General features: G+C 39.2%; 1 protein-coding gene across 13 annotated transcripts in view; it reads right to left on the bottom strand.

Moving 5' to 3' along the window:
- LOC106953822 (latrophilin-3-like) overlaps nt 1-15,558 on the bottom strand; it is a 258,933-nt gene that overhangs the window by 112,376 nt on the left and 130,999 nt on the right. For 6 of the 13 annotated variants that reach the window (XM_015042862.1, XM_015042865.1, XM_015042866.1 and 3 more), the window contains 2 exons: nt 4,735-4,749; nt 377-1,186 (listed from right to left, as the gene is read on the bottom strand). In XM_015042862.1, coding sequence (XP_014898348.1) covers nt 377-1,186; nt 4,735-4,749 — 825 coding nt within the window. The remainder of the gene's footprint in view (nt 1-376; nt 1,187-4,734; nt 4,750-15,558) is intronic. The other 7 variants (XM_015042863.1, XM_015042870.1, XM_015042871.1 and 4 more) reach the window with 2 other exon arrangements.

Genomic DNA, 15,558 nt, shown 5'->3' with positions numbered 1-15,558 from the left:
TATATATACATACACACACACATATATATATATATATATATATATATATATATATATATATATATATATATACACATATATATACGACACCCAACAACTGACTAACATTGCCACTGCAAGGCTTCCAACTGCAAGCCTAATTTGGTTGCATCCCGCACTGATTACTGCTTTATTGCAGAACCGAGTGATGAATGCCTCCGTTCAAAACTATTTACATCAGTGTGGTCTGCGTGGTAGACAACCAGCCAGGGTACCTGAACACACCACCTTGGTCTTCTTTGGTTGGCAAGTCACACTGTTCATATGAAAAACCATCACTGTTCGTAATGATGTGGCAGTTTTTGCATCAAGTGAAAGAATAAAAATGCTTTCTTACCAAGTCTGTTGTCCAGGGCCCCAAAGTCCAGCGAGTACTTGACGACATGATAGTTGTTCCACACGTACAGCAGATTGTCCCTGGGGTTATAATCCACAGCGGCGATGTACTGGTACGAATTGGGGAAAGGTATGTCCAGGAAGCCATCTTTACTGAGCTCGGTGTTGTAGATGTAATCAATCTTGTTCCCCGTTGCTTCGTTGTCATCGTCCTCATAGACCGACTTCACTACGTAGAGGATCCCGCAGATCATGAAAGCGTTGGAGGCCGAGCGCTTGTCGTAAGCCGTGTCCCAGGTCCCCTCGACTCGCAGCGTGTAGGGATTTAGCTGGCTGATGACGATCCGTCCGTTGTTTTGCTCGGTGGCATAAATCACCCAAAGTCCATTCTCATCCACAGCCAAGTCAATGTCTGACTTTCCTCCCCACCGGTAGGGAGAGGTATCGTGGTAGTTGGCGTTGGCGATGATAGCCTCGCCGCTCTTGATGCGAGTTCGCAGGTCAAACTTGACAATGTTGCGCGTGCGCTCCTTGTTGAAGAACAGCGCCCCGTCGTAGACCACGAAGCCCGTGCCGTCGACACGATGCGGCAGCTTGTAGGTTGTTGTTGGCCTCCCAGCAATGAAGTCTTCTTTAGAGGAGTATTCGGTCAGGGTGTCCGTACGGTAGGGCGTCCAGGGCATGTAGTAGATCTTATCAGAAGCCTGGAGAGGATCCTTGCACCAGGCTCCGGACTGGTGGTCTGACTCGAACAGGTGCTCGCTCTGGTACACCCTGTGCAGAAGCCCTGGGCACAGGAATACTGAGGAGCCAAAAATGGGGAAAGACAATCACAGAGTTACATTGCCAGGAATTGGTTCAATTGAAACACATGAAAGACAGAGACAGGAAATATTCTAATGTATAGCTGTGGTGTCAACAGATGTTCCTGCCTGAGCTGTAGATATATCTATATGTTCTCCAGATTAACCTGTCTGCATCTTTAATAATCTTTATAAGATGTTGAGTTATGCTTTTTCTTTGCTAACCTGCTTAAAAGTCTCTACAACTGTGTCCCTGGCATGCCTGCTGCGTTCCTTGGGTTTTGTGGTTTGTACAATAATTTATAAATTTTTTGTGAACAATGCTAAAACAATGCTAGAAAGCTCGGAACGGTTTTTGAAAATACCTTTTGATAAATCAAGGAAAGTATTATCTGACAGCACACAATAAGAGAGATTTCATAACTTGCCTTAACATTTTGTGGAGTTTATTTTTTCCAAGATAAGGATTATTTCCAGTTCAGGTTGTTTCCCTGACCTTGAAAAAAAAAATTATTGACATAATTGCTAAATAAATTTGACTTGTTTTCAGAGAAGGGGATAATAAACTTAGTGAAGGTTATGTTTCCTGACTTCATGAGCACAGAGGAGTCAGAGGCACTGCTAAAAACTAACAGCATGCACCATTACTCGCCTACACACACATTTTATTTTATTTTTTCTCCCTTTGTCTACATGCAACAACTTTTCCACACAAGCAAATATGTGGAAGTGGTAATGGCTTCATTTAATTTTCTGCTTTCTTGTTAGTGGGAGTTTGAAAAAAAAAAAAAGAAAAAAAGAAAAAAAGCATTAAGCAAACACACACATCCCAAATTTTTGATGAATGGCTCTGTGGCAATTATTGGCCAAGGCAGGCTCTTTGAGAAAATGAAAACAAATCAAAAGAAAAATAAATAAATTACTGTGACATCATTTCTATAATGACTGCTTTTCCATTATTTCATCTGAATGACATTTTTAATCGGAGTTATGATTTACAGCCTCCCCCCGCCCCCGCACGACCACACACACACCAAACTAATCATATGTAAACTGGTTAGTGCTCCGGTCTAATCAAGCAAAGCCAAGGCTGTGCAGCTAAGGATGGTCAATAGAAAGCACCATTTGTTAAGAAAAAAAGAAACCAATTTCAGTTAGCTATTGATTACCGTGGACTGTGGCAATAGTGGTTTTCCCTTTTCTAAAAGGTGACATCTGAATTCTCAGTTACAATGCCTGCAAAGTCACAGTAAATTACCCTTTGAAATGTAGACTTATGAATACGATATTCAACACAAAGAAAGATGGCAAAAATGAAATTACGATTGGGCCCAGAGTGTGTGCGAGCAGGCTGAGATGGCTGATTAGAGTAAAAATGGGGCAGCAGCCTGACAGAGCGCTGACAGCTTGGAGCTCCCGCAAGCTGCCCGCTCTGAAGGGGGAGAAAGAGACGGGGGAAGACAGAGGCCTCTTTCTGCAACCCCCCCCCCCCCCCCCTTTATGTAATCTCCCAAGATTAAACATGTTGTCTACCTGCAGGGTGAAAAACGCGCCGAGATGCGTCGCGGTGACACAGAGCCTCAGCACACATCTCAACGTTTGCACCGCTAAATGCTGAGGGAGCAGTTTTCTCTGCTTGGGAGAGGTAAAATAATAATAATAATAATAAATAAAAAAAACCTCAAGACGTGCTAGGTTATGAGGTCAGAGTCTGTATGCTTTGTTCTGACAGCACTCTGGGCTCAACGTGGGTTGTGAATAAAGGTGCTTTTTAATGATGTGACAGGAGAAATGGAGGTTTGTGCATGAAAGATATTAGAAGAGCAAAACAGATGTAGCTTTCATGTTTGTTTTTTTTCTTTTTTCCTTAGCAACTTATATTTTTGACATTATATTTTTGCCAAAATTAAAAAAAAAAAAGATATTTACATTAGCCTGGAAACTCCCTGCTCCAGCCATTAAAGTCTGATTTCACTCTCATCTCCAGCTTCAATCTTTCAGTTTCATTTCAGAAGTTTTAGAATATATAGTCCAGCTTCATACACTGCTGATAATGTAAGATTGCAACTGCAATAATCTATCTCATGTATTGACTGGCAAGTCCCTGGAGGTTATAGCTATCATCGCGTTAGAGCTATCTGAAATATGCTGACAGCCCATCGGACAAGCTATTGATCATGCCGTATAGCTTTCTGCTTTAATAGTATGCAGCTGATAAAGCAGAGTTGGAATAATTTTCCGTTATTGCAGGGAATAAAAACATGTCGGCGTTATGGGATTTCCACCGGGAGCAGGCTTGTAGCAGCATTTTTCACCTGCAGGAATTATCATACACTGTATGTGAATCATCTATTTCATGTGCAGATGTCAAAAATTACAGCGACGTGAAGAATTCGGGAGAAAATTTCTAACTTTTGCATCAAACAATAAACTCCTACACCCCAATTAAAATTTGGTGAAATGTAACTTGGCAAGTTGCATTTTAACCACAGGTATAATGAATTAATCAACACGCTCCTACTTCTTGCTGGATGTTTGTTCACTCTTTTTTTTTTTTTTATTGTTGAATCTCATTTGTATAGGTTGATTTAAGTGGCAATAATCTAACTTATAAATAAGACCCACAGATTTTCACTGCAGTTTATCTAACGTTGTTTTCAGATGCTTTATGGTGCCAACTTTATCCATTCCAAAGTTTGTAAGTGCATCTGTATTTGGTATTGTACGTTAACGTGGACTTAGAAGGAGAAAAGCAAATTAAACAGACAAATTTGACACCCCATGCACGCTGAAATGTTAAACTTGTTGCATTAATGTGACAAAAGCCTCTTCAGGAAATATTTTAGGATCAGATGAGGAAAAATAATAAGCTATTTAACCACAATAATAAGAAGTGTGTAAGAAGGATTTAAGATGAGGCTTTCAAACCAGAGAACACAGTAACAAGTCCTAAGCATGGGAGTGGCTGAAGCATGCTGAGGAATCTGATTCACTGCCAAATGGTGCTCGTTTATTATACAACTTGAACGGAATAATAAAAATAGAGAACTAGGTCCACACTATTCAATCGCAAGAAATCAGGTGTTCCACCTGGACAACAATCCCAAATACAAAAAAACAAAACAAAAAAAAAACAACTTCATTTCAAATCAAGAGCCAGACAAGTGAAACATTGGACAAAATTAGGTGTCTCAAGAGGATAAAAAGACAAACTATAAAATAAAAACAGTGTTTGAGTCAATAAAGTACTTATCTAGAGCTATGATTGAAAGCTAGATCTGTGCACAAACACCAAACATTTGTTAAAAATTATAATAAACCTTTGATTTTTGGCTCTCCTTCCTAGGGGACCTTCAGTCCCCTAGTGGGAGTCACACTGATGTTGAATGCAGTTAACCTTCTGACCAGAAGTGTGCATATGCAACCCGACTGACCAACAGCGATACAAAAAAGCGGCCCATCACCAGAGCATGCAAAAGCACAGAATGGAAAAAGCAGGTGAAAAAAACAAACAAACAAATGAAAAGAGAAAGAAAAGTTGTTGGCATTTAGTTACCTTTTTGTTCCACTTCTATTTTTAGGCATGAAGGGGGAGAAAGAAAGAGAAAAATAGAGAACAGATTAATTACTGTAGGAACTGTCAAATAAAAGAACAAGAGAAGAACTGGGTTAGTGGAAAAAACTAAACAAAAAACAGTAAATATTTGATTATAAGATTCCAGGGGAGATACAAAATATGAAACCAGAGGAGAAGCTTGCTGAAAAGGAGGCAATGAGAAACAACAGTTAAACTGTGAATCATCTGGAACATTAAAGAGTTTCAAATAATTATGGAATGCTTCTGCAATGTAATAAAGCAGCAACGGTCTGAAGTTTTGATTTTAAAGAATAAACTCCTCCAAGTCATCTGTTTAAATCTCAGTTGAAGACGACCCAGGTAAAAAAAAAATAAAAAAAAATAAAATAAAATAAAAAAGAATAAATAAATAAATAAACATCACAAAACTCCACCCCTGGTCAAACTGAAAAATCAGCTTCAAATAAAAAGTTCTCATTGAGACATGATGACCTCCAAAATGCCATATTATTGTCTGGAAATAAAGGTTTTGTGCCATTTTCTGTCATTTGAATTAAAGGACGGTGATTTAGTTCATCAGTGTTTATGTCTCTAAATCAGTTGCTAGAAAAGTTCTAAGCATCGACTTAAGAGCAAAACTTGTCAAATGATCTTCTCGTCTACATTTACATTGTGTAGTGCAACTTGACTGCTTAACCAGCACAAAATAACAATTTCCATCATTTTTGTGGTTATTTTTTTCACATTGAAACATACATTTCTCTCTCTTTAGCCAATTAGCAACCATTTTTTTGCTCATCAGAAGTTGACAAAATAAATTCTTGACCCAAATACAGCACCCTCAAAACCTAGCGGTGCCGCGGAAGATCAATAATCTAACACCAGAACATTTGTTGCACTCCTCTGTAAATGATCTCTGGAGAGTTGCTTCTTTTTTTGTTGTTTTTTTTTACTTCCCTTACCATTCCTCTTTGGCGTGTGTGGTCTTGTCCAGCCTCGTTTGTCGCCGTTCCAAGATGCTTTAAGCTTCTAACTTTAACAGTAGATATGCAGGTAGGTAGTTTCTTGTACCCATCTGATTTTCTTGAACATGTCTTCCAATTTCAAGAGCGGTGAAAACAACTTCACCTTTGTGTCACATAACTTGTTTACCCGAGTGAAAACAGGAAAACATTATTAATATCTAAAAATTCTGCTCAAATTTATAATAATAATAATAAAAAAAAATTCTTCATTACTTTTGTTTCACAGGACTTGCCAGGGTCAAATTAATTATTGCAGGGGTGATTTTATAAAAATACAATTGTTCCCAGACATATTTTCACCACTGAATAAAAATTGAGACAAATTAAGGGCTGGATTTTCTAAATTTTTCAGTGCGAAGCTATGTTAGAGCAATAAACCATTTGTTCATATTAAGGATTTCTACACATCTTGGAATATTTATCTACAACCAGATGTAGAGTTCCAAATCAAACATGTGCAAACCGAATGACAGAGAAGAATAAATATTAAACAGGGCAAAACCATCAGTCTGGTGCCTCTATGCATGCTTCCTCACAGATTCATCTGCAAAAACCTTCAAGGGAATATAAAGTCCATGAACTTGTCAAAGGAGTCTGCAGAGTTGAACTTATGATTCAAGCATAAAGAGAATCACATTCATCAGAGGTAACGAGAAGCTTAACCTGCATTCAAAAAGAGAAGGAAACTGAGAAATGGTGTTATATGAAAATAAAATGTTTTGTTAAAGATCTGGATAATTATTTAAGAATTATTTGGTGTGAAAGTATGTTTTTGTAAAAATGAATACATTTATTGGCTTAGTGTGGAAAGACTTTTTTATTTTATTTTTTTTCCAAATTTGCAAGAATTACTGAACTAAAACAAACACCGTCATTGTGCACAATCACCGAAAGTTCACACTGACGATGGAGTTATTTCAGTGAAAAAAAAAAATGAAATAAGTCAAGACTGATTGCTGTGGGTTACCACACAGAAAGTGTCTTGCACAAGCAATTTTTAATATCTTGGTACGTTACAACTATTAACTTCGTTAGTTAACTCAAGTACAATTCTGGAAGAAAATCTGTCAGATGCTGCTTAAAAGTAAGAGAAAGAAAACGTTGGGGCAGAACTTTCAACGGTACAGCAAACACACAGCCGTAGATATAATAGAATGGATAATATCAAAACATGTACTTGTGTCACAGTGGGGAGGGGCATTGTGACACATTGCCCCTCCCCATTGGGGACATTTGAAAATGGATGTTTCATTCATTTTAAATGACCTTTGGTTATTTTGCAAAGAAAAATTGACAAAAACTTCAGCCTGTAGATCTGCAAACCTTGTAGAGACACACTTTAGAAAATGCATCTTGCCACTGTTGTAACTTGTACAACCACCAGTGACCAGGATGGAGACGCATGACGCATATTTCACGTTTCAATTTGCAAACTATTTTGACAACCATGCATCATGGAATGGTAATGGATACTATCGACACTTTTGCAATGCCCCCCAAAACACCTCTTGATAAAGCTTGTACAGCCTCGCACATGTCTCTCAAGAAATGGAAACAAACTTGTATCAACAAAGAGCCTGATCTCTGTCACTTAGACAAGCCCCTTAAGTCAGCCATAGCATTTTGGCTATCTCTCCCATTTAAAGGTTCAGGTTAGCATCCAGCCAGCATAGCAGCTCCAGCCCCTTTCCCTCCAGTAATCCAGCATCTAATAAGATAGGATTAACCTCTGGTACCAGAGCTTACAGGAGTGCTCTCCTCCAGAGAGTGCAACAGAGTGAGGTATGGAGGTCAGCAGCTAGGTTGAAGGGAGGGTGAAGTTTAAAAGATGGGAAAGTTATGAGATGAGAACTATATTATTGCGAGGCAGCGGGCCAATGAGATGAAGAGAATCAGGCAGGCGAGTGGGGAAAAAGAGGGAGAAATAATAGGGAGAACCTCTCAACAAGTTGTCCCGTTTGTCAGATCATAAAGTCCTGCACCGGTACAGCGAGACACCTCATTAACAGCGAGCACTCGAGCCGTCGCTTAGGCGCAATAAGCTCACGGCTAGCACGAGCAACAGTTGCTTAGGGCTGCGCACAATTCACTAAACATGGAGCTGCATGTGGACCCCCATGCATCAAATCAAAGCAAACAGCCTAAACGTGCCCTGATCGACGCCTCCTCGCCTCCCCGGGGCAGCTGCCACATAGCAAAGACCACGGGGGAGGCCTGTGTTTCTGATTGAGCGATCGCTAACAGTGGCGAGGGGAGAGCAGGGGTAATGATCTATAAAAAAAGGCATTAGTGGCGGGGATGTGAGAAGCCGGTATACGATGCAATCACCGGGGGAGATGGTGTGAGAAAGGGAGTAAAGGATGTGGATGAAATCCCCCAACGAGGAAACACAGCGCTCCCCGGGCTTCGGTCCAGCAACGCCGGCTCTTCCCATGACCGGAAGATGCCGAGGTGGGTTGCGGCACGGCCAGCCCGTTTGTGCATTCAGAGGAATTTGTTCACGTCATGTCCGATCACGTTTCTTCCTCAGACGGAGATATAAGTGAAGACGTACGGCTCTCGGGTGTCCACGTTTTGCTCAAGCTGGAGACACGAGGGGAGTGATGGAGAAAGGAAAAAAAAAAAAAAGGCAGAATTGATTTATTTGAAAAGCTTTTTTACTCCACCCCACCACCTCTATTGTGACCCTAATACAATTTTGGTCATGGCTGTCACTGAGTCACTGAAAGGCACTTAGTTCCCTCATCTCTTCCGACGCCCCCCCCCAAATACTCCTTGTCTTTTTTTTTTGTGCCCTGTCTCGGATGTGAAAGACACTCAATACAATACTAATATTTTTAATAAAAGAGACCACTTCAGATATATTCCTGCGTCAGTAAAAAAAAAAAAAATCATCATTTCACCAAAACAAGTCCTTGAGAACTAGTTACAGATGTTGTAACAAACAATTCTTTATCTACTTTCACACTCATACATTTGATAAAATGTTAATGAAATATTTCATTTCAGCATTTTGAAAACCCTTTGGCAGATGCAAAACGCTTCGGTTTAATTTTGGAAAGCAAAAAAAAAAAAAAAAAAATACTGGAAAACGATAAAGACACATCTGTGTAATGATAACGGATTGAGACGAAGGTTAATCACTCACAGGTCCATCATTACTCATAATTAAATTTAAAACATTTAGTAGCGTTAGGGAAAAATTAGCTGAGTGGAATATCCTGAGTACTGAAGTGGTCCTTATGTAAATTCAGTCTGGTCAGCTTTGGGCTTCGAGTAGCTGCAGGCTTTACTTGAGCTCGCCTTTTTACAAATGATTGCAAGTCGCTTTTGTGGTGGGAAGGCCAGGTGGGTGCTGCTTCCATCCAGAAAATGGCTGCATTTTTGCTTGAGAGGAAAGATAACCAGCAGCGATTATTACCTATTTATAGCCAAATGCAACAGGAATGAGACCGTTGACAGTATTTCAGCTTAAGATTGGCCAAGAATGACTAACATCTTGTTCAAACTGGTGCAAATAGCAAACAAGAAAGGATGCCCAGTCCAACCTGTTTCGTCTAATGAAAGTCCCAAGTTTTGTTTGGCAGATTTTGAAGATGCAAATTCATTTCTTCGAGCAGATGTGATTAGAAATACTATTTAAAAGCAATTTCTAAAGTTTCTGAAACAGCTCCCCGAGTTCACGCGTGACATTCCTCACTGCTGGCAGATGTGCAAAATCTGTCCAAATAAAATACCGGTTTGCGACTCCGTGTGCAACATCCACTCACCGTTCGCTTTATGAGGTATGCTTGTTCAGTAAAAATAAAAAGCAGATCGGTCCATCACACAGCAGCAAAAACTCAATAAGTTTCAACCTCCAAAATCTACTGAACAGGATTTATCAAAGTTCTAACCAAGCCTCAGAATGAGGTAGAAAGAGAATCCGAGTGACTTTGAACATGACATGGTTGCTGGTGTCAGATTGACTGATCTGAGTCTGAAAACTGATGACCCATTGAGGTTTTCCCCACATACGACAGTCTCTCTGAAGCTTCAATGAAATAATGAAAAAAAAAAGTCCTTAACTGCTTTTTAAAAGTGTCCATCAAAACTCTGTAGAAAAAGAGGGGTACGGCAGCACTGGGTCACCCAGGTTGGAAAATCATTACCTGGTTCAATGAGTATCATTTACAGCTACAGGATGTTCAGATATTAAAGTCGTAACTATTCGAAAATGAATGGGCTGTATTGTACAAGAGGTTGAGGCAGCTGGTGGTGATGTAATGGTATGGAGGATTTTTTCATTTTTTGTCAATACACTGGCCCTTTAATACCAACTAACAGAGTCTACCTAAGCATCGTTGCAGACCATGTCCATCTCTTGGACCAGTCCACCCATCTTCTAATGGCTACTTCTTTCAGGATAATGCGCCATTTAACAAAGCAGACCATCTAAAACCAATCTATGCAACAAAGACTTGAGGCTGATCTGCTGAAAAATAAATAAATAATACAGAAACAACAGTCCAACCTAGTAAAAGCAGGATGCATTTAATAAAATGAATTTTCCAACCTTGAAAACTTGCTGCTCACTACCGAAGACAAATAGTGAAAATAGTAGAGGAAAGCTGCCAAGAGCTGGTCTGCAATTATAAGGATTTAATTGCTGTGACACTAATTACAATTAATCTGCTGCTTGTTGGGAAGGTTTCAGGAGCTTGTTGTTATTTTCAAGGTTCAAATAAAGAAATGCCTTTCCTTTTAAACTCATACTCCTTTCGCTAAATTTTTGCATCTTTTAGGAGACATGCGTCCAAATCCTTCAGGGGATAATTTTGGGATCAACTGTAGATACGCAGACGAAGCCAAAACCACTGCTCCTCTGCCTCCCATCGGTTTTTGTGCGATCCGCTTCCGGCCGAATATCCTCCGATGCCGCCGATGTGCGCCGACCTCGTCACGTGAGCGGCAGCTGTATGGATTTTCATTTGAATAATTAATGCTTCTCAATTTCACACTAATGGTTGAGAGGTATCAGAATGGTATCATTAGGCACTAATAGAGATTCATGGCAAAATGGCAGCAATATTTTCTGCAGCGCCCTCCCCTCAGACTCCCCAGTCCTTCCTTCTGTCTCAAAGAATGAGCTGAAGAGTGAACCCCCCACCACCCCCACCCTCTCCTCCTCCTTAACTCCATCCCATCAGCTTTTTAATTAATGACACAGATTACAGGGCTTTGAATAGCATGTGCCTAAGGATGGGGGAGGACACAGCGGGCCCCCCATCTCTCTTCTTCTGTATTCCCACTCATTTCACCCCCCACCCCTATCGTCTCCCTCGGTCGGCACTCGTGCCTCCCAAACCATCATTACAGGCTCCATTTCTAAACATCTCTCTTTTCTTTTCAACCACTCGTCTGCTCTCTTTGTGCTACCTTCAAACACTTATTCAATCTCCTTCCCATAGCGTCTACTTTCTCTCTCCGTCGCTTTTGCTGGTCCCTCCCCCCTGCGGGGGAAAGAAGCATGCCATCTTATAACCTTGACGATTCAGGTTGCCGCCAGTGTGCAAGCATCTCCTCTCATCCTGTGAGATTGCATGTTTGAGTTTGTCTTGCTTTGAAGGACGGCAGCAAGAAATAGATGCTGACCGAGCCACATAGGGGCTGACCAGTGGAGAGTGAGATGACATGTGGAATCCAAGAGCAACACAATTAATGATGCCCTAGTGGAACATGGCAGCAGCTGGAGCAGTAATAACTTAACTGGAGCACCTAAAATATGGCTCAATTTGTAAAGACCTTGAAACCAGGAAGAGATTCATGGGGGAAAAAAATGCAAAAATTGCTCAAACACCTTGTTAGAAACAGCTTTAAGGTATTTTATTGGACTGACACTAAGGTGTGTGAAATTGTGAATCGAGAAAAAAAAAAACAGATACATGGTTTTCTTTTTTTTTTTTCTTTTAATAAGAGTCAAAAAAAAGTATATTGTGCAGTTGCATTCACTTCCAGATACTGAAGCTTTCACCCATTCTCCTCAGCAAGAAACTCGAGCTCAATTAGATTGAACAGAGTGTCTGCAAACAGCTATCGTAAAGCTCCTGCCACCAACTCTCAATAATGAGACTTTGACTAGGCCATTCTAACACATGTACATGTTTTCCCTCTAAGTCGCAGGTTTCCCATTCCAGTTTTGAAGAACCAGTGTCCTGTATGTTTAAGATGTTTCAGAACTTGACATGCAGGGGAAGAAATTCAGACATTATTTCACATCTGAAACATGCAGCGTATTGCTTCTCTGGTCGAATGTGTATCTGAAAGGTGAACAACCTGAAGTCATCTAGCAACAGTTACTTTATTCCAAGATTTTTTTTACATTTTTTTAACCAAGGGCCTCTTTACTACGTCTATAATAACGCTCTTCCTGTCAGCCTGTCTGTTTAGGTGGACAAACATACTTTAGATGATGGATTGAACAGCTATTTGCTACACGGTTGTTTTACAAACTTACTCATTTAAACTCGCCTACAATCTGTTGTGATCCTTGGTCTTCTTGGTGCCATTTGTTCTCCGATGCTCCCAGCAACATTTTTGAGTCCCTCACAGAACAGTTGAAGTTAAACTGATTAATTTGCACACGCTTTGATGAACTTGTTGTGCTGGATTTTATTTAATGGCATCAAAGTAAAAAAACCTAGTCTTCCTCTTTTTTAAAAAAAAAAAAAAAAGTATAAATACAAATATATATATATATATATAAAAAAAAACTAATTTATATTTTCCTTTTTTTTTTTAAATTATTTAGAGCAAAATGGAACCAGAGTAGAATTCCTTGTTCGTGTGCACAAATGTAGTGAATACAGTTACATTTTGATCTGTCACATACAATGTCAACAAAATGGTCAAATGTTATAAGTGTAAAATGGTCGGGGTGTGACCACTTTTTAAAGCCGCTGTGTGCTTGCAGTATGGCAAAAGTGAAATTAAAACAATAAAATAAAGAAATACAAGAGAATAGTAAATGAGCCATGATTCACAGGGTGATCATTAAAAGAAAACCCCTGAGGATACTAGCCTCTAATTAGTGCTGTATTCTCGACACTTGGCACTTTGAGAAGCAGGTTCCTGAGTGTGTTTGTAGCCCGTGGAGAAAAACACGAAGAAAAAAAAAAACAGAAATGCTTTCCTCGCAATGTATTATATCACATTATTTATAGACATTTCTACAGCTTGTACGCCATTTGCTCAGAGTTTTTGCAAGGAAAAAAAAAAAAAAAGAGAGTGTAATCTGTATTTATGTTATTAGCAAATAGTCGAGCAGCTGCTAGAAAATCAAGACCTGATAGATTGCAGCCGCTTATTTAGCTATTAGTGGGGGAGAACAGTTTCTCTGTGTCCAGATTCACCCCTTTATCACAGCTATTTATCCACATTGGTAATCACTGCTTAACCATGCAATTGTGCCGCCTCTCAACAAGGGAAATTTCTTTTCTTTTTTCTTTTTTCCTGCGAGAGGACTGTAAATCCCACCTGGTACGAACTCCAACTGCACTTTTAGTAATCTTGCATAAAAGTGATTTCCTCATTCTTACAAATGTGACATTTCTATTTTTTCACTTAGTTCATTTTATGGTTGCCCTGAGGTCTGTCTATTCCTATATCCACGTATTTTCTCACCAAATGAGTCAAGATATTTCTCTGTTGATTTATTTATTCACTCATTTGTTTTTAGTAAGTAAGTCATTTGGTTATACGTCTATACTTATTCCTCCATCTATCCCTTTACTTACCCACTAGTCGAGGTTTCTCATCAATTAGTTTTTATTTCTTTAGTTATTTTATTCAGTATTCATATTGGGTTTTTTTGTCTATTAACCTTACTAATTAGTTGAATGAAATTTAATTTGCTTTAACCAACAACATACTGGTTCACAATTCTGTTGACCTACCCAAACCAAACATTTATCAAACTGAATTTATTATTGAACTTTTTTTCCTTTAGCATCCAACTTATACTCTTTATTGTGAAAAAAACAACAGTAGATACATTTTCAAAAGACAAGTTTACTGTTAGCATTCATAGTGCAATTTATTTGCTACCCTAATTTTTGAAGTATTTCTACCTGTAATTGATACTTTACTCTGGCACTATAGCGGAGGGAAGTATTGACATGTTTTTAAAGCTAACGACCAACACCATGGCTAGTGTCAAGCACCAAGTGACCAAATTGTGCACATAGTCAGCTCAGCACAGAAGCAGCTAGCTGTTATGTTCACAACATTGCCTAAAGTAAGGAATATGCTAAGCTGACTGCTTAATGTACCATTCTTAATGCCACATTTCAATCAAAGGTCCTGTTTTACACCTGAAAGAAGACTTGGCAAAGAAAGGAATTTGGAGGGGAAAATTGGCTTTTGAGACTCTTTTCAGCACTTCTACATGTTTTGCTTGAAGTTAGGTCAGCCTGACTGGATTAACCGTCACTTTGGGAGGTCACACTTTTTAGATGGGAGACGCTCTGGGCAGGTGAAAGGGGTTGCTGTTTGCTTGGTAGTTATGAGAGCAGCTTGTCGTGGTGTGAACCCCCTGCAGACATTTATAAGAAAAGAGATGAAGTGAGAACACTTTTAAGAGTGTTTTTTTTTTTTAGACGACATTGTTTCATATGGCAATCATAAGTTTGATCTGTTAATTCAAATTACGATTAACCTGATTGTCACATGTTCTGCTGCCCCTGCAGGATAAATGTAGCACTGCAAGTGATCAATATGTTTATTCCCTACAATTAATCATTAAAATTAATGTGCATGGTTATTTGAAAAAAAAAAAAAAAAAATCACCTTAACTGACAGACTTTCATACCAATATATATTCTGGGTCTAGTATATTGCCCTTAGAGCCAGTTATTGTTTTTTTTACCCTAAAGTGTCAGATTCTTAGTTTGCTAGTGGACTTCACGTTTTGTTAGTTTGACTAAAAGTCAAATGATTCATCACAAATTGTAGACTTCTCCTGTTTTTAACACAATACCGTGGCTATTTTTTTTTTTTTAGAATGTTAGTAACTGGTAAAAAAAAGAAACCATGCAGCAAGTTATTTTACAAGGGCATCTTGACACAATAAATGTTAAAATTGTTGAGCATCGCGTAGCGCAGCGATTAGAGCAGGCACTCTAAAAACAGAGGCCACAGGCCATCTGGAGTGCTATCTTTGGTACCTTTGCTGCATGTTGCTACTTTAGTTGAATTGTTTTCTTACTTACCAGACTTGACAGACTTCTCTCTTTTGAAAAACCTGCAGATCTCGAAAGGAAACAGGAGCATGCAAGAGGGCTGCTCTTTTATTTGTCCCAGCGCTTTTGCAACTACGTCACATATATTCTGGCATTTCAGAATGCAGTAAGCATCTATTAAAGCACAAGCCCCAAGTTTTCAGGTCAGTGGCTGGTAAACATCACCGCAGGTCACTGAGAGGCAGACAGAAGCAGAACATCAAAGACTGGATATTGAAACATAATGAATGAAAAATTACTGGATAATCATCGGCAGGTTGTATCAAGGTAACAAGGTTTTTTTTAAAAATGTCTGATTTCAAACAGTCTTTTCATCTTCATCACGGCTCTCCTACTGCAAAAGTTAAAGGAGTTAAAGGAGGTTTCTGCCACTGTAGGGGGATTCGTGTGTGACAGAGCTCCCTCAAATATTGGTGGGCTGGCAAAAAAAAAAAAAAAAAAAAAAAAGCCCCAAAACTTTTTTGGGAAAAAAAAAAAAAAAATTTTTCCTAAAAATTTAA

The sequence above is a fragment of the Poecilia latipinna genome, unplaced genomic scaffold (genome assembly GCF_001443285.1).
Source record: "Poecilia latipinna isolate Pla-1442-1.1 unplaced genomic scaffold, P_latipinna-1.0 Scaffold605, whole genome shotgun sequence".
NCBI classification, from domain to species: domain Eukaryota; kingdom Metazoa; phylum Chordata; class Actinopteri; order Cyprinodontiformes; family Poeciliidae; genus Poecilia; species Poecilia latipinna.
This window is presented reverse-complemented; position numbering and strand designations above follow the sequence as displayed.